The sequence below is a fragment of the Lingula anatina genome, chromosome 3 (assembly GCF_051362555.1).
Source record: "Lingula anatina isolate TDL-2025a chromosome 3, LinAna3.0, whole genome shotgun sequence".
Lineage (NCBI taxonomy): Eukaryota > Metazoa > Brachiopoda > Lingulata > Lingulida > Lingulidae > Lingula > Lingula anatina.
The window spans coordinates 9934328-9955083 of NC_141769.1; the positions used below are offsets into that span (position 1 = coordinate 9934328).

General features: G+C 35.0%; 4 protein-coding genes and 1 long non-coding RNA gene across 9 annotated transcripts in view; 2 read left to right on the plus strand and 3 right to left on the minus strand.

Moving 5' to 3' along the window:
• The first annotated feature begins 203 nt into the window (after positions 1-203).
• Positions 204-11715, plus strand: LOC106173540 (paired mesoderm homeobox protein 2B-like). The gene is made up of 4 exons (XM_087009472.1): positions 204-830; positions 9608-9849; positions 10204-10369; positions 11133-11715. The coding sequence occupies exons 1-4, from the start codon at positions 563-565 to the stop codon at positions 11330-11332; spliced, it is 876 nt and encodes a 291-aa protein (XP_086865598.1). The 5' UTR covers positions 204-562; the 3' UTR covers positions 11333-11715.
• On the minus strand, positions 10406-15956 carry LOC106157507 (uncharacterized). 2 transcript variants are annotated; one of them, XR_015333559.1, is made up of 4 exons: positions 15869-15956; positions 11781-11849; positions 11216-11328; positions 10406-10812 (listed from the first exon to the last, which is right to left on the minus strand). It is a non-coding gene; the product is annotated as an uncharacterized LOC106157507 (long non-coding RNA). The 2 variants fall into 2 exon arrangements; XR_015333560.1 differs by having other exon boundaries at positions 11709-11849.
• Positions 13587-15435, minus strand: LOC106173533 (uncharacterized). Its single transcript, XM_013554691.2, has 2 exons — positions 15205-15435; positions 13587-14727 (listed from the first exon to the last, which is right to left on the minus strand). Exons 1-2 carry the CDS (start codon positions 15226-15228, stop codon positions 14227-14229), a joined length of 525 nt encoding a protein of 174 aa, XP_013410145.1. The 5' UTR covers positions 15229-15435; the 3' UTR covers positions 13587-14226.
• Positions 15957-17065: 1109 nt separating the features above from the next.
• On the minus strand, positions 17066-20316 carry LOC106157508 (E3 ubiquitin-protein ligase MARCHF1-like). Of its 3 annotated transcripts, none has more exons than XM_087009631.1 (5): positions 20183-20316; positions 19452-19805; positions 18992-19205; positions 18452-18661; positions 17066-18115 (listed from the first exon to the last, which is right to left on the minus strand). In XM_087009631.1, the coding sequence occupies exons 2-5, from the start codon at positions 19796-19798 to the stop codon at positions 17771-17773; spliced, it is 1116 nt and encodes a 371-aa protein (XP_086865757.1). In that variant the 5' UTR covers positions 19799-19805; positions 20183-20316; the 3' UTR covers positions 17066-17770. The 3 variants fall into 3 exon arrangements, with proteins under 3 accessions (XP_086865757.1, XP_086865756.1, XP_013388641.2); XM_087009630.1 differs by having other exon boundaries at positions 20173-20252; XM_013533187.2 differs by lacking the exon at positions 20183-20316 and adding an exon at positions 19995-20166.
• Positions 20317-20412: 96 nt separating this feature from the next.
• LOC106157512 (ATP-dependent DNA helicase Q5) overlaps positions 20413-20756 on the plus strand; it is a 36581-nt gene continuing 36237 nt past the window's right edge. For both annotated transcript variants that reach the window (XM_013533190.3, XM_087009618.1), the window contains exon 1: positions 20413-20615. In XM_013533190.3, coding sequence (XP_013388644.2) covers positions 20501-20615 — 115 coding nt within the window. In that variant the 5' untranslated portion in view covers positions 20413-20500. The remainder of the gene's footprint in view (positions 20616-20756) is intronic.

Below are 20756 nucleotides of genomic sequence, written 5' to 3' on the forward strand. Positions count from 1 at the left end.
TCCAATCGATGTAGCTAGCACAGATGAGCAACGGTTGCCAATCGTTCCCGGTTCGCAAATTCAATTTGCCATGATCTGTAATTACTCAGTAACCCGCGAGCTCAGACAAAACGTTGGAATCGGGGGATAACCAATCCCCAGGACGCGCCATTTGATTAATTAATCCTGATCGAGCTTCGGGCGATGTGGAAAAATGGCGATTTTTCAAACGTGCCAAAACTGCGCTATTGTGTGCAGATAATACAATTAAGTGCCTCATGAATAATTATCGGGGAAATTATTACCAATCGCAACAATTCCGAAAAGTTGAGAAGTTAAAGAAAAGCAAGACTCTATGGCGTTGTGATTCCACTCGTTCGTTTTGCGCATATGCGGTAGTAAGGAGACGCTCCAGCTTCTGCGTCCATAACGTTTGGTAAAATCCCCACCGCTTCTCTTCTCATATATCAGAGTATTTATAAAGAGCGACTTGGCTACCGCGGGCGTGGTGGTCGTGGTAGAGACTCATCCTCTTAGATACTAAACAGGTATACACTACGGCTTCAAGCTGTATCATTCAGGCATGGATTACCCTTATCTCAACCAGACGGGTTTTGACACAAGTTGTTCGATCCCCGGAATGGAACCTTCCCTGGCAAATTGCAACCTGTCTGCGTCGCCGTACGGGGACCTGGGCGCGTGTGCGGGACAGGTGTCCCAAGCCTACCGATACAACCCGGTGAGGAGTCCGTTCTCCAGTACGCCGACGACGATGATCAGCGGTCCCGGTAGCTGTGGTATGATGCCTCCTAGACCCAGAGAACACCCTAGTCCAAATGTTTTCTCTCCTGGTAAGCAAACTCAGTTTTCCGACCATTTAAAGCCATAAATCAGTAAATTTACGGGTAAAATAAGATTTGGTCGGGGGAAATTGTTTTAGCATTTGTTAACTCGGTTAATCCTGACTACGTAAAAGCCATTATGAGTTGGAATTTGATTACCCAACGTTTGGGCAGGCCTTTGCATAATTTTTCAACTGAGCTGAAACTGGTCTATATTTATCGAAGTGTCCAAACTTGATAAAAACTGTTGAAATTTTGTGGGAATGAAATCAAAGGCGCTTTAATGTCGTTTTCTCTCAGAATAAATTCTAGCTCATGGGCGGTAAATTTATCGGTTTGTTGCTTTATTGTTTTAGCCTAATATGATTTACTTGGGTGAAATCGAACTTAACATTGATGAGCATTCTTAACATGGTAAAGGGAATATCGCGCAGTCCGTCAATTGAATCAGAAAGCTCCCGCGTTTAGCAGTATGTAGACACACCAAAATTCAGTTAGCTACCCTGATATTTGTTCTAGTCACGACTTTACTTAATTTCATACGAATATCATAAGAATAAAAGAATTTGCGAAGCGTTTATTCAATTTCCCATAGATTCTGCCTCTTTGGTTCTGTCGTTTTTCGTTTGAGTTTTATTCGGTGTGACTGCATATGATAATATTAGTTGGCTTGGATAGAGCGGGATGTATTCTTTTGTGATGGATTGAATAATTATTGAATGTGATTGCCTTCTGATAGGGGAACAATATGATAACGGTGAAATAGATCCAACAAATCTGCGAACTGATTTAAGGCATCTAACCGATGTTATTTATTTCTATCTTGATTTTTTCATTTTTTGTTTTTATCGGATTTTGACAGAATTGTATTAATTTGATAAAAAAGTAAAAAAAAAAAAAAAAAAAAAAAAAAAAAAAAAAAAAAAAAAACGGAACTGGTTGGTTATTTCATAACATTAAAAAAGTAGCTTTATGTTATATAGGTTAGTAGTGTTCAGTAAATTAAAGCTTAATGTATTTTAATACATTACAAAATCTTTGTTTGATTTCACTTATATAAATTCTTATTATTTCTGAAATGGGCAGCATATAAAATTGAGAAATTTTATTTTCATTTACTGGTGATCGTGGGAAAGTACGACAGTGTGATATACATGTAGTCATGAACCACTAGCTTTACTGATGAAACATAAAATCAATTACTCACAAAAATTTTCATAGTGAGACAATCGCAAAAAGAAAATCGTACCTACAATTAGATTCAAATTCAAAATGATAATATTCGAATATTCAAATAGCCAATGAATCAAATAGCCAATCTGAGCTGATTATTGTAAACAATTTTCATGCTTCAAATTCAAAGTAAATTTTATGAGATATACAATCCATATAACAGATATCCATTTTCTCATTTCCACAAATAAATAAATAAATAAATAAATAAATAAATAAATAAATAAATAACTTGCATGCGGAAATATCATTTTTATCCACAATTTGTCTAAACTGTAGGGTTACTCTGCACACAATATAATAAGTAATTTTTCATATGGATTATTATTCCGTTAAATATTGTAAATCGAATAGTACATTATAAAAATCTGCCATGCTCCTCGAGTGAAATTTCAGTAGCATTTGTTTCTTGAAGGAAAGCAGTGTCGTCCTTTGATGAGTTTTATCGTAAAATGTAACGTCAGCCCCTGCCTACAGATTCAAGACTTTCCGAATCGACAGGTGGTCAAACCGGCAAGATAAATGGGGTAGATATATATCAGAGATATCAACATCGATGTTCGACATTTCATGTGATTAATCACTCTGTTGCCCATAAAGACAACTTATGGGGCAGAAAATCATTATCGGTTCTAAAAAAATGGGCAGTCTCTTAATTAACAAATATCATAAAATGAAAAAAGGGGGTAATAATTACTGAGTACCTGCATTATGACTGTAGCGAATGTCACCGGGGTTTTAAATTTTGTCTTTAGACTGGTATTTTTCTTGTGGAAGCGCCAAAAGGCGAGGATGGCAACTGATCATTAGCTGGCAATTATTGAACAAAAATACAAAAAGTGTGGAACATTTTTGTTCGAACAGAATTTATACTTGTCACTCGTTATTTCAGATTCGTCATATATCATTATTATTTATTATAAATGTTTTATTGTAATCAATATTGTGATAAATAAGAATATATACCTATGTTTACTTGTCCCGTGCGATGGAAATGATATATGGAGACGTGTTCTTTACATGACGAAATTAGGTAAAAAAAAAAAAAAGCGAAAAGCATTTTTGATAAATAATACAAATTGATCAAATACTTCAATTTACTGATTAATTAAGAACGATCCAACTTATATTTCTCATTTACTGCTACAGGATGATTAATACTATTCAATCATTTTTACAAATATCATTTCCTGTTTCCTTGTGGTTTACGATTTTATGAAGACAAAATACTTATCTATGAACCTACATATCATTCAGATATTTTGTAAAAAATCGTCGGTTTTAAAAATTAATCATAATTTTAGATGATATGTATCATAATATGAACAAATAATATCATTTACACGTAATCACTTTTCTTATCTAATATTGACGCACTCAATTCAAATATTATTTATTATGACAAAGTAATCGTACATGTGGCTCGGGAAAATTTTTAGCCTCTTTGACAAGCTTTTAAAGTACATAAGAATATTCGGTTCGCGATTTTTAAAATTCTTTATAATAGCCAGGTCACATATAAAAATCTTTACTAAAACCAGAACAAAATACAGACAGATCTCAGCCAGCAGGACCTCCACAGTGAAGTGCTTGCTGATGAGTTAGTCTGCCGACTTGAAAATGAGAATCGACTTGCGATAAAGAAATTAAATTCACCACTTCAAACGCGCTCTGCTTAGTATTCGCTTCTCGTTGAATTAATCTGAATGATTATTCTTGATATCAACAAGATTAAACAAGGCCCGCGTGCTTAAGGTTGAGCCGAGTCTCTTCAAAGTCCCAGCAAAGACACCAGATTGCGAAGCAATTGTCTTGAAAACGGCCATTTGCGGAACAAAAAGCCTGCGATATTTATGTCGTGTAATTGGAGGGATGCGCAAAGTTACAACCATCTGGGCATTTCAGCCTCATTATGCTTGGTCGCATTCAGAAGTGGTGTTAATTACACCGGGACCCAGGTATTAAATGATTATTGTCGGGATTAATCTCGGCTCTATGGCGTTGCCCCACCTGTTAGGAGGTTAGTGTCCGGGTCTCGAATGCAGTGAGGCATTTAAGCGATTTTTAGTTAAGACATTTCAATGAATTTTACCCCTCTTGATGAGTATTGTCCCTGTATTGTAGCCGTCGGGGTGGTGTTATAGGCAGCAGACAGTGAAGTAGGCCAGTAACGAGTGTACTTGTCGAGTCCTCTCCCTCCAGGCTACAAATATGGCAGTGTTTGCCCAACTCGGAGCTCGTGGTTTGGTGACATCTACTTAAGGGGGATTAGGTTTTTGTGGCACGCGCCGCCTGTCAGTCACGAACGCGCGACCTTTAACCATAAAACAAACAACTTGGACATTTTGATGGTAGAAATGCTCTCTGAGAGGAGCAGATATTTCTGTTACTTTTTCCTCTTCTCTTAAGAAGAAATATCATTTCCATTTAATGCATACTCGAATTTTAAACAGCACATTAACTTATCCGATTGTATCAGTGTCTTATCTACGTAACAAAAAAAAAAAAAAAAAAAAAAATCAATTATTTCTTTCCTTAATGTAGCTGATATTCGATGATCTCTTGCAGATGGCCCATAGAGACCGACTAATGCACCGCTAATATATATGAAATGAATTGTAGTGTATCAGATGAAAAAGTTTTCATTGTCAGATAAAGAACATCAGTGATAAAATTACAAGGTCGTTAGCGGGACTAAATTGGCACACAAAACCTAAAGAAATTTAACCTTGTATGAAATGTGATACAGAGCTCAGTAAGAAATACGGGACAAAATTTACTAACGGTCCCTTTCATTTAAAAAACTATATGATTCCGCGACACTTACTCTCTTTTCTTTAGCTAATTTTTAGAGGTCTGTGCTTAAACTTATTATTCTATCATATCATTATTTTTTCTTGTCGCTGAATTTATGTAAGGTTTCGTGTTCGCCTTGAAACTGTGTTAGCGTCGAATGTTCATTAACATATATTTGTGAATGTTTTAGTTAATGCATATATCTTATGTCAGAAAAGGGAATTATTCACAGATGTCTGTATCACTTAAATTTTTATTTTTTTGCTGATATAATTGTTCCTACTCACTCGTCTTTGCTTTCAGTGAAATCGTTTTGCTTTAGTTTTGCTTTTTAGTCTTTCATATGATAAATATTTTGTTATTCTTAAGAGACAACAAAATTTCAACTTCACATTAAAAAACGGCACCTGCATCTGTTATCAGCTGCTTTTATATACTATCTGCAAGGCCAAGGGGTGGTATCCTTTGAATATATTAAATGTCTTGATTACCAAGCAGATTTTTTTTGTTCAGCAAAGGACTCAGCAGTGTTTTCTTCTTTCAGACATAGCAAAGCAATTTGAAATAACCACGTATTTTTCTCTGGATCTGAATCACAAAATGGGACAACGTGAACCATAATTAAAAACCGAGGGCAAATAAATTCACAAAAGAAAGAAATCATTCCATGTTAGGCCTACATGTAACTAAAATAAGAATTTCTTTAACCAATTTTGCCGTACTTCACGACACAGTCACTTCAACAAAACTGTGATTCAGTGTATGTTTGCAGATATCACTCTTGTCCTATGAAAATATAGACTCTCTGTACTGAGCGCTAACCGTCTGAAGTAGACAGGTGCATTTTGATCGATAACCCTGCGTCAACGATCCTTCACTCTATTTCTTGAGCACAAAAGCACGTAGGGGGTTAAATATCAGTTCAGTCCCCTATCGTTCACCTAGCATGCTTAATGAGAAATTAATAGACCGGGAGAGCTTTCATATACTGCCTACCACTTCATTGAAAAGTTCATTAAACATACGATCTCTTTATGGCGAATGTTTCGCATAATTTGAGCCAACTGCTCGCTAATAAGACCCCTTGGTCAAAATAAACGGAACGAGACTGTGCCTTTTTGAATTTAATGGAAAGATTAAAAATAATGTACTTGATTCCGTACATGTATGTCCGTTCCCCGTTAGTATAGGTAGTATTAATCAAACCACTACTTTAATTTTTTTACTTGCTGATATATTTACTTCTTTTCCTATCTGAGTTTCGCTTTTTATAAAACAATAGAAAAGCGATTAATTAGCAAAGGCTATCCTCGCAATGAAAAAGGAATGCTTTAAAATTATCTCGAAATGATGCATGAAAAAAAAAAGATGTTTACAAGTCAGTAAACCACATCTGTATAGGTAATAAAATTCTGACATTATATTTCAAACCAAGGAGTTGTTGGAACTCCTTGTTCAAACTTAACCAGATAGGTCCGATGAATGCAAACATTGACGTAACAACGGGGGTCGCAGTCGCTCACTGTGTTGGGGATATTATGTCAAAGAGACACAACACAACACGAAGCGAGGACAGCACCACCCAGCAGCTGTGAGGGAGATAGTATTACCAAAATACACGGCATATACGGCACCTTTGTCATCAGATTTAATATATGAAAAGACAGAAACAATGTTAAATTGACAAAGGAAATAAAGAAACACAAATTTGTTGGCAAATTAGTAAAAAAATACAAAAGAGTGTCAAAATGAAAATGACAAATTGGAATAGTAAAGAACAATTCAGTTTTGTTACCTGGTCATACGTACATGTACGTATAGAAATTCAAAATAGTGTTAATATACTATATAAGATAAGAAGAAAATGACCTAAACTGCAGACCGGATACTACAGGGTATACTTTAAATTATGAAAGGAATGCAAAAATACAATGAAAAACACTGTATATCGGAAGAATATAAAAAACTTAGATATACGGAACAGTGAATAAAAAAGAATACACCTGCACTGGATACAATAAAAGAGAAATAAATAGAATATAAAACTTCTTATATGCCTTTACATGTACTATCCATAGCCTTCAATAGATAAATGAGAGAAAACAAAGATACATTTCGAATAAAATATTTGAAAAGGCACACTTGCATCTCTTTGAAATATATAAAGGAGATAACAAAATAATTAAAATGCCGTAAAATGAAAAAATAAAAAATTTAAAACAGAAAGGAAAATTTTGAAATACATGATGAAGAGAAAATATATGATTTTTAAAATTAGATTTTATAAGGTTTGTCTGAAAACTGTTGCAAGAGCGATTCTTTTTATCTGTAATGGGAAATTCTAATCACTCTCAATATACTGTTCATACAGTTGATATGCTACGTTATGCAGTAGCAAAACCGGCGAATCAGTTTTTAATGGTTTTCTGCCCACATTCTAAGGTTCTGTTGCCAAGGAACATTCGCATGTCGAAATTTGTTCTAAATTCCATTAGTATATTCTCTAGATTCTTTTTCGCTGTGTAAACTTAAATATTAACAACTTTGCCTTTTATTTACTTCACTTTTTTTGTCCCAACTACATAGTAAAATTACTTGTCCCATGATATTTGCATTAACACATTAACTTTATGGGGACAACACCAGCATGAAAAAGCATATACAAATGTCGAACGTTTGGAAATTAGACTTTATTTTGACTTTATTTTGGGTTATCTGCATATCATGAAAAAATAGAACAGCTGATGGCTGGAGGCAGTTCTTGTGAAAAAATCCAATTCAGCATATCAAGTAGATAAGGTTTCATATCACAAATTTTGCAAACAGTTTTCAAAAATAATATGAATTGAAAGCTGCCCCACCGTCTCGAGGTTTCAGCAATAATTTTCCTTGAGTTTAGATTGAAAAAAAAGTATACAAGTGTTTTCAAAACGGAATAAAGCTTTCGGTTAATTTGATAAAACATCTTAATTCAAAATGAATGATGGATAACTATGAATGGTTCTTATTAGTACATCAATTTGGATGATGAAATAAGTGTAAGTAAACTGCAGTAAGGGACTGGGTTAGGAGAAAAAGAAAGGAATGGTATAGTCGACGGGTCAGTTTAATCTGCCACAGACAAAGAAGACATTTACTATTATGAATCATTGCACTTGAATTTGACATAGTTCTGCACAGTATTAACCGTAGCAGTTTGTAAGGATTGTCCTGTACGGCACTAAACTAACGGATTTTTTTATCTCAGAAATTATTAGCACATGTACATCTATTTATTTTTCTGAACACAGTTATTGACAAGTACTAATTATGAATAGACTCTGTTGGAATGGCTTTCATAATTTCATGAAAAAATCTGGAGCATTATTTTATTAATTCAAAAATAAGATATAGGCAAAGAGAACGAGTTATTAAGAAACAAAATACTACTGAAATGGATTTTGGTTATACTTTCTGTTTTATAGCAACACTCAGTGTCAACTTAGCTGTAATCATTCATATCACCTATTTTTAAGCTTACTTTGCTTAAATTCGTCACCGTTAATCCGACAATGAGCTTCCTCGCGTCTACAAATTTGGTTTGGTTTGCTGCAAATGAAGTTTGAACGGCATTCTTAAGTCATGTAAAAATTAGCAAGCCCAGACGTTGCATTATTTTGGATACCAATTTTCGCTCCTATGCATTTAACCACGCATTCCACATGTCTGCTACCTCCTTATCCAAAGATTATCGCAATAGAAATATATTCAAGTAGGCTGGGTGTATTCAAGGAATCCAACGCACTACTATTTTGGCCACAAAAAAACCTCTCTAAATTAAAATTTGATCTGTTTAAGTTATGTGAACATGTAAGTTTCGCGGTAAAAATGTCCACTTTCAACCCCCCCCCCCCTTTTCAATTACTGTCTGCATCCCTCAAATATGACTGACAATAATAATCCATAAGACTGTACATTGGAAAAAGCCGAATTGCATATGTGTCAGAAAGTGAGGAATTAAGCAGTGGCCTTTGCTTGTGTCAGAGAGTGAAGAATTAACCGGTGGCCTTTGCTAACTGACAGGCATTATGAAAAGATTAGAAAACTATACTGGATATGGTAAGGTCAATGACTGAAAAGGTTTCACTTTGAAAACATGAAAAAATAAAAGGAAAATCAATGTTTGCTTATCAAAATCAGGGGAAAAAAAGGAAAATTAATGTTAGAATTGTCTTGAGAGATTTAATACAAAATTACATTTTAAAATGTTTTCTATTAAATAGCAATATCTTAAGGTCGCCGGCATATTTGAAATAAAAAGTTACTTAGATGAAAAAACACCTGTTTATAAACTGTTTGTAAAATGAATTAGAAATGTACACAATGTAGAAATCTTAAAATAAAATGTTTCCCCAATTATCAGTGGAAGTGATTTTAGAAAAAACTAAGATAAGCACTTGTTTGGTAAAAATATTACTCTTGAATATATATATATATATATATATATATATATATATATATATATATATATATATATATATATATATATATATATATATCCGTGAATATTAATATAACAATCAGTTTTTGACATTTCAATATTAAAACATCTTTTCCCAACTGCACATGGTTTCTAACGCCTCAGCTAACTATAATTTGAGTTGTTACAAATCATAAATACTAGATTTAGCTCGAGTCCAGAAAATTGAATTTCAGGCTGCTCTTCTATCCATAACCTAAAATTAAATTGAATTTATATCTTTTTTTCTGCGGCATAGGTATGAAGGAGCCAGGATTCACTCCATCTCTTTTCACAGGCCTTCCGTACAAGATGTATCCCGGCCACTCGCACGAAACGTCCCTCAACCCAGAAAAACGCAAACAGAGGCGGATACGGACTACTTTCACTAGCGCTCAACTCAAAGAACTGGAGAAGGCCTTCGCCGAGACACATTACCCAGATATTTATACACGAGAAGAAATAGCCATGAAGATCGATTTGACAGAAGCGAGAGTTCAGGTTAGAATGATATGCCAGGATGTGAATGAGTGAGAAAGTAATAGAGGGAAGATTCAAGATATATATATATATATATATATATATATATATATATATATATATATATATATATATGCGATTTCACGCAATATCGTCGTCTGCCAAATAACACAATGCTTTTGGGTAAACAATAAACAATTTGTGTCGTAATTAATGTTAATTTGTTTGATGCTGAGTAAGACGAGAGTTTAAATTTGATATCTAAATGACAAATGCATTACCTTGCATTTCAAACATTTGGTTAATATTCCTGAATACGGAAGCTAATAGCAGCTAGCATGATAAAAACTGATATTTTTCTCATTATTACTTCAGGTATGGTTTCAAAATCGGAGAGCCAAATTCCGAAAAATGGAGCGAGCTAAGCAGCAGCAACAGCCATCTCAACAGTCACAGCAGCAGTCTCAACAAAGTGCCCAAAAACAAGATACAAACACTGTCTCAAGCAAAGATGGAAAAACAAAAACAGTTGACAACACAGGTAAGGAAAGTCGCGTTGAGTTAGATGCGCTTTAAATTGCGTTAACGCATTTATTAGATGCACATCTACCACAATTTCAAAATTTAGGTCTTTTTTGTTGATATTATTTGTCAAGTTTTTTTAATTGATCTGATAAATTTCTATCGCATCTTAAGCTGCCATTTATCAGAAAACACTGCGATTTATTTTCTGAATTACAAATTAGATTTAGATCACAATCAAGTCTACATCTTTCTCAGTTCACAATTAGTGCTTAAAATTCATTTACATATAAACAAAAAATTAATGTGTTTATAATCCCAGTGGGTGTAGAATATGGAGAGCTTAAACTATGGTTTCCTAAACGAATTTCTATTGATTGAATGTGACACTGAGTCTGTTCTCTGTGGTCTTGAAGGCTTCATTGATTTTCCGTGGCTGTACAATTATAAACAGTTCCGAATCTGAAAAAGAATGGAAATAACACATTTGTTTTTAATGCCTATCTGACGTACTTCTACTACTCTTTCAACACATATTATTCTAAATTTTTAGAAAATCTGACAAACTGAAATCCTCTGTGTGCTCTTTCTTTCTTTCTTTCTTTTTTTCTCTCTCTCAACATTTTTACATGTTTCTTATTGGACTTTAGAATTCGATCTCAACAATCAATTTGCGAAAGAGTTTCGATATAGTAATCTTTTGCCAGTTTATAATATACATAGAAGTAACATTATTATTATTATTATTATTATTATTATTATTATTATTATTATTATTATAGGGAAACCCCCAAGTGATCAGTCTAACAAATGGAATTTGAACAGCGGCAACTGCGTACAGTTACAAACAAAGAACACCACCAACCTCAGCAACCCTCCAACTTTGCCCGGGCCATATCAAAATGTCCTGACGCCGAATTCAGCAGACTTTCAAGGGCCTGGTGCCAATGAAAAACCAAACATTCCGACCTCAATGTTCTGAAATGAAAATCATATGGAAGAGACTTGTCATCTACGACATAAAGGAGATATTTTACTATTTACATTCAAGTTAAAGGATTTCTGGGAATAGGTGGCGCTGTGTTCCCGTTCTTATTGCTATTTTCGCCCAAACATTTAAAGGGTTTAGCAGTACAACTTGGCAAAAATATAACAACGTACCAAGCTAACGCAAATGCTTTATGTTGTTAGAAATGAAACGGGTAGTAATAAAGATGACCGTAAAAGTAAAATCTACCGAAATTTCGCAATAGTCGCGACATGACATACTGTTTACAACATTCACAGTGTAGTAGTCTATTTTTATATTTACAAACTACACTGACGCAAAGGTAATGTTTCGGTTTATATTTACGTACAGTTTTACTTTCAGCAACATTGTACCAATCCCACCCAAACCCCTACAGGAATTATTCGGGTACTTGTTTTACCTCTGGCACTGTGGCACATCCAAAATGTTACCGCTAACCCTGTGAGGCCGCACTGAGAACCTGTTTGCCCTAAAAAAAACCAGTATAATATATTGGGATGAGGGCGGAATTTTCTACCACAGGTTATGATAGAATTAGCAAGAAAAGGTTATAAGTGAAATAAGTATCAAAAATATACATCAATCTATCAGGATGGAGCATACTGCAATAATGATAATGATAATGATATAAATGCTTTTCAAAAGTTTATCGTTACCTATTTATTTGATAATTGTCCGTCTAACGGCATATAAAACTGGACAAAAATTAGTGCTCTATCTTTTATTTTATTTATTTATTTATTTTTAAATTATTTCTTTTTAATTTTTCATAGGCCTACAAATCAGAGTAGAAAGCGGGTTTGTGAGGTCCATACTTGTTTTTCAAGTCTGGTTTTCTAAAGCTCACAACAGGAAGTTAAAAAAATATTCTGTCTCATATATGCAGGCTTCGGCAGAATTCAATCAATACTTCAGTTCAGAGAGTCAGATTTTTTTACAGAGGCGCCGGGAGATGTTATGTGCAATATATTTTCTCCACTGTAGAACGAACACTTATGGTTTTATACGTTTTTGACATAATTTATTGACCCATGAAGTTGTTGCATTAATTCTGCACAAAATTTTCTCCGGTTTCATTAATTGTTATTATTCTCCGGTTGAATTATTGTGTACTTAGTAACAAGAACCGATGATATCGCTGAGAGCACGTTATACAGTATGCTCTAAATATTTAATTTATTGTCAAGGAATTATTTAAGAGAAATCGTCTTTTTACATAGTGTATCATTTGTATTTATTATGATGATGTGTAATATTGTGCAATTTTGCCCTCATTTATCCTTTAGTCTGCGTGTGTATTTTATCGTATGCATGTGTCTGTATATGGATTTTAAAACCTTTTTACATGTAATATTTCAGATTGTTTTGAAAAATTAAATATTGAACTTAAAATGCAGCAAACGTGTTCCTTGTTGCGGCCGTGGAGCGTTGACTTTTACTACAGCCCACATTTCCTGTAATAGACGTCATTACTTCCCTGGCCAGTGAATACTAGTGATGAAAGGAGGGATAACTATCATGATAATCTGAATAAGATGTTTTAATCGCGTCATATTAGTGTATACAGCACAAATTACACTAATAAACAAATGAAGTGAATTTTCAAAGTCGCGTGGGAGGGAGGTAATTACATAAACAAGTATTAAGTTGAACACAAATTGAATTGATAAATAAAGTAAGCACATACATGTACATGGGGCTCTACAGAAAAACGCATCAAAATCTATTATAAATTTAGATGATTGCTCTTTGATAATTAAATAAAACTTAAGTAAAAACTTTAATTAAAAGGCCCATTATTTGCTGTCGACAGCGGTTCTTTTATAAATAGATGTCACTGAAACTGAGAGACTGAAAGCAAATATACACAGAAAGCCTCCCCTCCCATGAACATGAAAGTTAGTTTTACCCTTGTGTTAGATACATCGACAAACTTTGTGAAGCTTAAAAACAAAAAGAGATTTGATGTAAGGCTCAGATTCTCTTCTTTTCATTTAATTCACTTTCCTTTCGATTCCCAGAATTATATCTATATGTGTGTGTGTGTGTGTGTGTGTGTGTGTGTGCGCGCGCGCGCGCGCGTAAGCTTGCCTAAACGTTTGTGGCAGGGGGGGCAGACCTCTTTTCTAATTATCAATGTTGACAACTGTAGCCTGATTTCACATAAATATTCACTGCATCATTTTTTGCAAAGATAAAATAAGCCTCAGAGTCCTTTGTTTCTTTATTCTGAAGGAATTAGATTGACAAATAAAGAACCAAAATCTAAAACAAAAATTGTTAACTCAAAGACACATGGCTTACGTTTATTAACATTCTTTTTCCGGTGCGTGGGTTACCGGCCTACACAGTGAGTAATGAGATTCATGCGGTGGAGAACTTATCGCACCGGTATTATGCTGGTTCTGAATCTCACCAATATCCTACTAGGAAGAATGAGAAAGCAGATATCAATAGAGATTTAAGGAACTGGTAAAGAACCACGATGAACATCGCATCAGTCTGTATAGGCGACTACCGCACGGGGAAAAATAGTTCTAAAATTTAAAATCCCCGGTGTTGTGTTAGTTAACCTTGACCGTATCTGTTAATGACAAATTCTAGTTTTACATCTGATCCTATACACATGGATATAGTTTGTTTCCACACGAAAACAAAATTGTGAAATCTCACCCGCCAAGTTTTATCAATACAAACTTCCGATGCTCCAGCCTGCGGTAATAAACAAGCAGGGGAGATAAATAGAGTAAATACAAAAAATTGTAAGCCACGGGTCAAAAGCTTTATTGTCAGGGATAAAAACCATTGCTTGTTTCAAGCTACATTTACAACAGTTGATACAGTTTTCACATCGGTGGGGAATCTCCTTCGATCATGTCAGTGGATTCTGGTGAAAGTTCCTCTGGAAATGACGCCTTGCACACGCTACACAGACAATTAGCCAGATTGTGGGCAAAACTATTGAGGGCGTTAACACCAGTGGAACGCCCCCATGCTGTAGAGTAGCAACAAGCTTGACACCCAGTCAGATCAGCCTCTGCGCTACATTCCCCGTATTCAGCGGTTGAGTCGAAGCACTGAGAAAACGGGCACGCGCAATGAGAAAATGTTCGCACAAATGCACCCTCACTGCTGGTTCTGAAATGCACTCTGTATGCTTCGATGAAGCAGCAGTTGTCGCAGAGGGTTTGGGTTTCCTTGCTCTTGCAAATGCCCTTTGGGGGGAGCAGAGACTCTTCCAGAGAAGACACACTGCGGGAAGCCCTGGCCGTTTTTACCTCCTCTGCCGGGGCGGCGGCTCCAAGGGTCAGAGATATGGCGATGAACAGCACACCACATGTAAACTTCTGAAATCATAAAAAAGATAAATGTCCCTTTTTTCATTCTGTGTATGTATATTTTGTATCTTATCAACAATTTAAACCATTATGATGGTAAGATACTGATGTAATGGTATTCCACATCAGCCTGAAGCGTGGGGTGCATGCAAAAACATCTTAATTCTGGTAAAAAATAATAAATATGGATAAGTGCAATATTTGAATATACCCTGTGCATAATATGGAATAAAAGACCCAAAGCAAATCTGAACTCAAAAGAATAAAAAACTTAGTGACTATTTTTGCCAGGTCAGATTTTAAAGCAGGTGTGTGTGCGTGAGAGAGAGAGAGAGAGAGAAAGAGAGAGAGAAAGAGAGAGAGGGACTACAGTAAGCTAGAAGTCTGTAAAAATATATAAACAATTTATGCACACAAGCTTACAAAAATACAACGTAAATATATAGCTTGTACACATGTATCGGTATATGCAAGCGTCACACTTACCATCATTATTCCACTACGACTCATATATTAAAGCGTATTCCCACTTGTCGTGCCTTTGACTGTTAACTTTGATATGCGCCTTCACCTCGAGAGGAAAACATATTTATCGCCGAAACATAACTTAATGATTCATCCATCAACTGACGTACCCAGTCAAGCTGTTTCAATTATTGGCAATTGTTAGCAGAGGTTATGAATGACTTCCCTTCCGTAAAATTCCAACTGGCCATCCTCTACGGGATTGATTTACATCAGGGATGCATGTTTATCCAGTCGAACAGAGAAAACCCCGGCTAACCGACACTCATTTCCGATTACATCTCAATGCAGATTCAAGGGAACGGAACGAAGATTATTGAAATGACTGGTGTTTCATTTAACACCAGGTTACATACATTTACATATTTCTTTCTTGTTGTTAAAAACTTCTTCCCTGCTATCTCCTCTTAAATAAAATAAATAGTTGAGCATCAATTTTAGAAAGAAATGTTGGCCCACGTTTGCTCCTAATTATAATTTTTTCTGGTTATCCGAATAACTGATATAATTAGATCACAAGGTGTTTTTAAAATACGAGTTTATAAGTAGAAATTTAAAAGAAGTCACATATCACATGTGCAGTGATTTCATAGAAAAAATATGTTAAATCAAATTGTTTTCTTACGTTGTATTCAAGAGATATCCATCAGCTTCCCCCGCCCTACAGGTGCGTCCTATTCAAACAAATGTGTGCGTGTTGTGTTGTAATTTCAAACCCAAGGTTAAAGATGTCGCCGTGTGCATAAACAACTGGTTTGTGTTTGTCGAAATTACAACGTAGAAAACACTCGGCAGGCAGTGAATTTTTGGGGAAGGTTTTCGAGATGTAACTCATCAACTTAAACCCCTTCTGTAAAGGTGAAAAAACAAACAACCTTTGCACTTTAATCGATTTAATTTGTTGTGCTTTCAACCAGGATACTTATTTTTACAAGCCCGTAAGTCATGATCACACCAAGAATGAATTAACTACAAATCATTATTTGTAGTTCAATTTTGTAAATATCTTTCGATCTCCAATGTTTAATAATAACTAATTATTCATTGTTTTATTTTTATTTTTATTTTTTTTGCTAACTTCATCAGACAATTTTTGATATTTTGAAATTTTCAATTTATAAAGATCCACTCGCAGTGAAAACGTGACACGGTGATTTAGGTATGAGCCATTTGGTACATAAAACCAGTCGAGGTTACAGAATGCATATTTCTAATTAGGCACTATGGCATTGCCAATGAACGATCTGGAAATTAATAGACTTCATTTCCCGAATACAAGTGCTAATAAACCGAATAAAAAACGGCGTCATGAGCATATTAGATTGGTACTCAACTTCCGTTATAGACATTCACTTTCATGTCGTGGTCCTCAAAAGTATTATTCCTAACAGTAATATTGTCGATTATAGTAACTTTTGTAAAGCATATAGCCAGTTTTTAATTATTTTTTTTTGGTCGTATAAATTCATTATTCATATACTGTCTTATTAGAATATATTAGATTTATTCGACTGACAAAAGTTCCTTTTAAAAACTGTTGTCAGTGCACGTTGTAACATTTCTTGATTTCGTAAACGCATCCAAAAATGCGACAGCAACGACGTGTCGCAACCAGTGCTATCACGACTGTGTTCAGCTAGACGGCAGAAACTCGTGCATTGGTAACACTCGTTCATAATAACGGATGCAGCTGTGACTTAGGCGGATTTTGTGAAACTGCACGCCGAAAGCAATTCTGATGTAATCTACAGCAAAATACTTTTCATATAGTGTAATAATTTTTTAGGATTAACAAAGCTCATAATAAAAAAAGAACATTCCCACTTTTTTCAAAAGGTTTATTATATTTCAGTAACACAGTTCCAACAAAACAATAGTATAAATATACATTTGAATAACAAGACTACATGACATAAACCACAAATAACCAAATACAATTAATCTTTTTTTCTATCACAGCTATAACAAAATTATACATATTTGTATGTTATTATAATACTGGTTTGAATAAACTTGTAACAGCCCCAGTAGATGAAAAGGCTTTATAACTGTGAACTAAATAAAGTATCAACTTGTCAAGAATCTATACCCTTTACACCAAAAAAAAAAAACATTTTCATCTTAATGTCATAAAAGCTGTATGACATATACTATCTAAAGCCATGTCCTACTGTTAAGTTCAGTCAACGAATATCACATCTTGCTCCAGTTTCTTAAACTTACCATGTAATTGTGGAAATCGTAATGTTGACAGCTAGCACAACCATTAATATTTACTGAAACTATTGCTTGGCAATATAATATGTACATTATGAAGTGTAGGACAATCTGTAAATACACATACATAAAGCCATTCACTGGCAAGTCTCAAGGTTTGCAGAAGAATAAATCAGTTGGGGGTGAAAAAAAAATGTCATAAAGCATTAAATATTGAACTGTCCCAACTGCAATATAAACTGAGCACTTTTATCCTTTGCATAACATGTTCCTATTTTAGTTGTCAAACCTTAGCAAATAGTGAGGACACTTACAGACTGGTTTCACGTCCAATTATTTTGTCTATTCTACCACTCTTACACTCATTGGCAAGCAAAATTACAGAATCGGAGCGATTTTGGCGAGGAGATATTAGACCAACGCTGCTCTCAACTTCGCCAAGATTGGTTGATAAATCACAATCCTGGATGCTAACACTGCTGATCCTCCTGGTTCCAACTGAACACAGTCCCATGCAACCATTGATGACAGCAGTTTCAACATCTCTGTCATCCAGGCTAATGTTATTGTTGTCATCTCCAAGGTCTACTATACGAATGAGAGGGTTTTGCTCTCGCCAATCTGCCCACACCTTATAATGGTATCGAAGGGCAACCTGCAAATTAAAAGAAAAATTATAAATTGAGCCTTTTTTTTTTTAAACTTAGGCACCTCAATAAATACAGCTGTCAAACAATGATTCTAGTCCTAATTATTTCAGAAATGAAAGTGAAATGTGTACATCAGGTTACATTGGTGTCAGCCACAAAACTTAAAAGCTGTATGATATAATCTCAAATTGAAATTTCCATGCTCAATGAAAAAACTCCTTTACATTTTCATAGAGGATACAGAAACAATCAATAAGAAAATGAAAGAAAACTACATAAAAATCATTTTTCAACACTGACGTTTTTTTTCCCCTAAACTGTGACAACAGACCAACACTTACCAAGCACCAAACAATATATATCAAAACAAGGAGGACAGTGAGGGTAATCAGCCCCGCAGCCTCCCACTGGTTGGTCCACTCTGCATAATGTAAGGCCCCAGTGACACACAGCCAGGCACTGACAGCAGCCAGGGGGGTCAGGACCAGGAAACAGATGATATCACCCCACATGTTCCTCTTGTCGTTGGGTCTCTTTGGCTCTCTGAGCCACTAAATAGGGAGAAAATGTGTTTAAAAAAATATATATATATATATTGATGCTACAAAATGAATGCGTTAATGCTTAGGTATTTATATATTCTGCATATGTTGGGTTTACATGACTGAGTATTCTTCAACTTTTTTTATCAACAGATTTTAATAATTTTTTTTTCCTAAATGTACATGCAGTAACCTTTAAATTTTTGGACTGTATAAAACCAGGAGTAGTAGGCTAATCTAATGCTTGTTTTATGACATTTCTGTAATCATTTTCTACAGTAATCCAAAATAATCATCAAATGTTTGTCTTCTGACATTTAATTATAATCTGTTGTTTACCTGCCAAAAAGGCCTGCATTGCTTCTCCACCTGGTACTCAAAGTCACAGATCTCACACCTGTTGCTATTGGATGAACCCAGCCACTGTTCAATACAACTCCTGTGAAGAAGCCCCATTGTTCCAGAACACTTGCAAGGAGAGATCAGTTGCTCCACTTTGTCTCCTTCGTGACAGATACGACATATGGTCAGGCTGCTACTTTCACTAAAAGATCTGCAATAAAGAATTACTAGTAGTTAATTCACACATTTATGATAACAGAGATTCTTATTTGCCAATATGTAATAAAGTACATGTTTTCATAAATAAAATCTAATTTTTTCAGCAATTCTTCAAGTTTAATAATTATCTGCAATAGCTGAAAATCATAAAATCAGTCATTAACTGATATATGAGAAAATTGTTTCAGCCAATAATATCTATTTTTTCTGAACATATTTTTTCTATATGTGACATTACCTGGACAAATTTCTGCAAGCTCTTCCAGAACGCTGAGGTGCAGGTGATGCCATATTGCTGCTGCTCAGTGATGATCTCTTCCTGTGTCTAGTAGCTGAGCCTGAAGTTTCTAACTTAGAAGACGATACAGACTGACTTGGTGAAACTTTTGGGGTCTTGACTGGTGAAGGTAGCATTACCAGCTGACCCTGGACTAAATCTTTTCTCACAGCTATTCTTTCTTGCTTGGGAGAATTCTGTGTGTTGTCATGGCAATGCGATGGAGTGCTACTGTCTGGTGACTCTTCTTGAATTGTTTGGGTGTAAGGTGTTTCTTGGATGCTAGTTGTATCCAGTGATCGCGGCATTTGGAAACTACATAAAGACATACAATCCAATATACCATTCAGCCAACTATTTCATCCAAATATGGAAGAATTTAGAACATCCCTCTACTTTCTCTACTACTATAACCATTTACTCTCGAAGTAATGACTACAAAATAATCCCTTATTATTTAATCTAGTAATGGATACTTCAAAAAGAGTGGGTCGTCTAACTTACAGTTTAAATGACCATGCGTATAAAAATTGCAAATTGGTTACTCGACTGGTTATCAGCTTGAATCTATTCCAGGTTGACCATGTTCTATTATAAGGATTAAACATTATCCTTGGATGCCATTCTTAGCCCTCTCACTGCCTTTTGCAGGACTAAAAAATGAAAAACAAAAAACACTCGCCTCGACGCACCCGGATGTCTTCAAATCTCGCGGAAATATGTTCAAAGCGAGGTTTCCAATATCAGCCCAACCTGAGAGCTCGACAAATTATGGTGCATTTCATGCATTTTCTTTAGCATACACAGTTATCGATAGCTAAGTTTAATTGATACAGTTTATGAATAACTAATCGATTCATTCTTGCATAAATAATGTAAATATAAAACATATAAATAAATGAGTGTTTGAGGTTCTCCTGTCTGCCGCTAGGGTGCAGTGAAGTATTTCCGGTACAGAAAATCATGTGTTGGCGTGTTTTCGTTTTTGAATGAAGAGTAAAAAAAAGTAAATGGAGGATCGTGTCTACTTGAACGAGCGTTGCAAGGCTGCACTAAAGAAAACGTTTGGCCACGAAGACTACCGTTCAGAACTTCAAAGACGAGCAGTTGAAACAGTAATCAAAGGTGACTGTAACATATTATCATCAATAAAGTATCGTGAAAGTTTATCAACTTGCAATTGTTGTATAACGATAGATTTAATCTTTCATACATGTATATTCACAGTTGAAGCAAAGTCTCTCTCTCTCTCTCTCTCTCTCTCTC

What these genes read in the sequence shown, in the direction of transcription:
- LOC106173540 (XM_087009472.1), top strand. Translation starts at nt 563, where the DNA reads ATGGATTACCCTTATCTCAACCAGACGGGTTTTGACACAAGTTGTTCG. An exon ending in TCCAAATGTTTTCTCTCCTG is followed by an intron (nt 831 to 9,607) that starts GTAAGCAAACTC and finishes TCTGCGGCATAG; the next exon opens with GTATGAAGGAGCCAGGATTC. An exon ending in TGACAGAAGCGAGAGTTCAG is followed by an intron (nt 9,850 to 10,203) that starts GTTAGAATGATA and finishes TTATTACTTCAG; the next exon opens with GTATGGTTTCAAAATCGGAG.
- LOC106173533 (XM_013554691.2), bottom strand. Translation starts at nt 15,228, where the DNA reads ATGAGTCGTAGTGGAATAATGATG. An exon ending in GTCGTAGTGGAATAATGATG is followed by an intron (nt 14,728 to 15,204) that starts GTAAGTGTGACG and finishes TTATGATTTCAG; the next exon opens with AAGTTTACATGTGGTGTGCT.
- LOC106157508 (XM_013533187.2), bottom strand. Translation starts at nt 20,098, where the DNA reads ATGTTTAATCCTTATAATAGAACATGGTCAACCTGGAATAGATTCAAG. An exon ending in AATGCAGGCCTTTTTGGCAG is followed by an intron (nt 18,662 to 18,991) that starts GTAAACAACAGA and finishes CTCCCTATTTAG; the next exon opens with TGGCTCAGAGAGCCAAAGAG. An exon ending in TATATATTGTTTGGTGCTTG is followed by an intron (nt 18,116 to 18,451) that starts GTAAGTGTTGGT and finishes TTTAATTTGCAG; the next exon opens with GTTGCCCTTCGATACCATTA.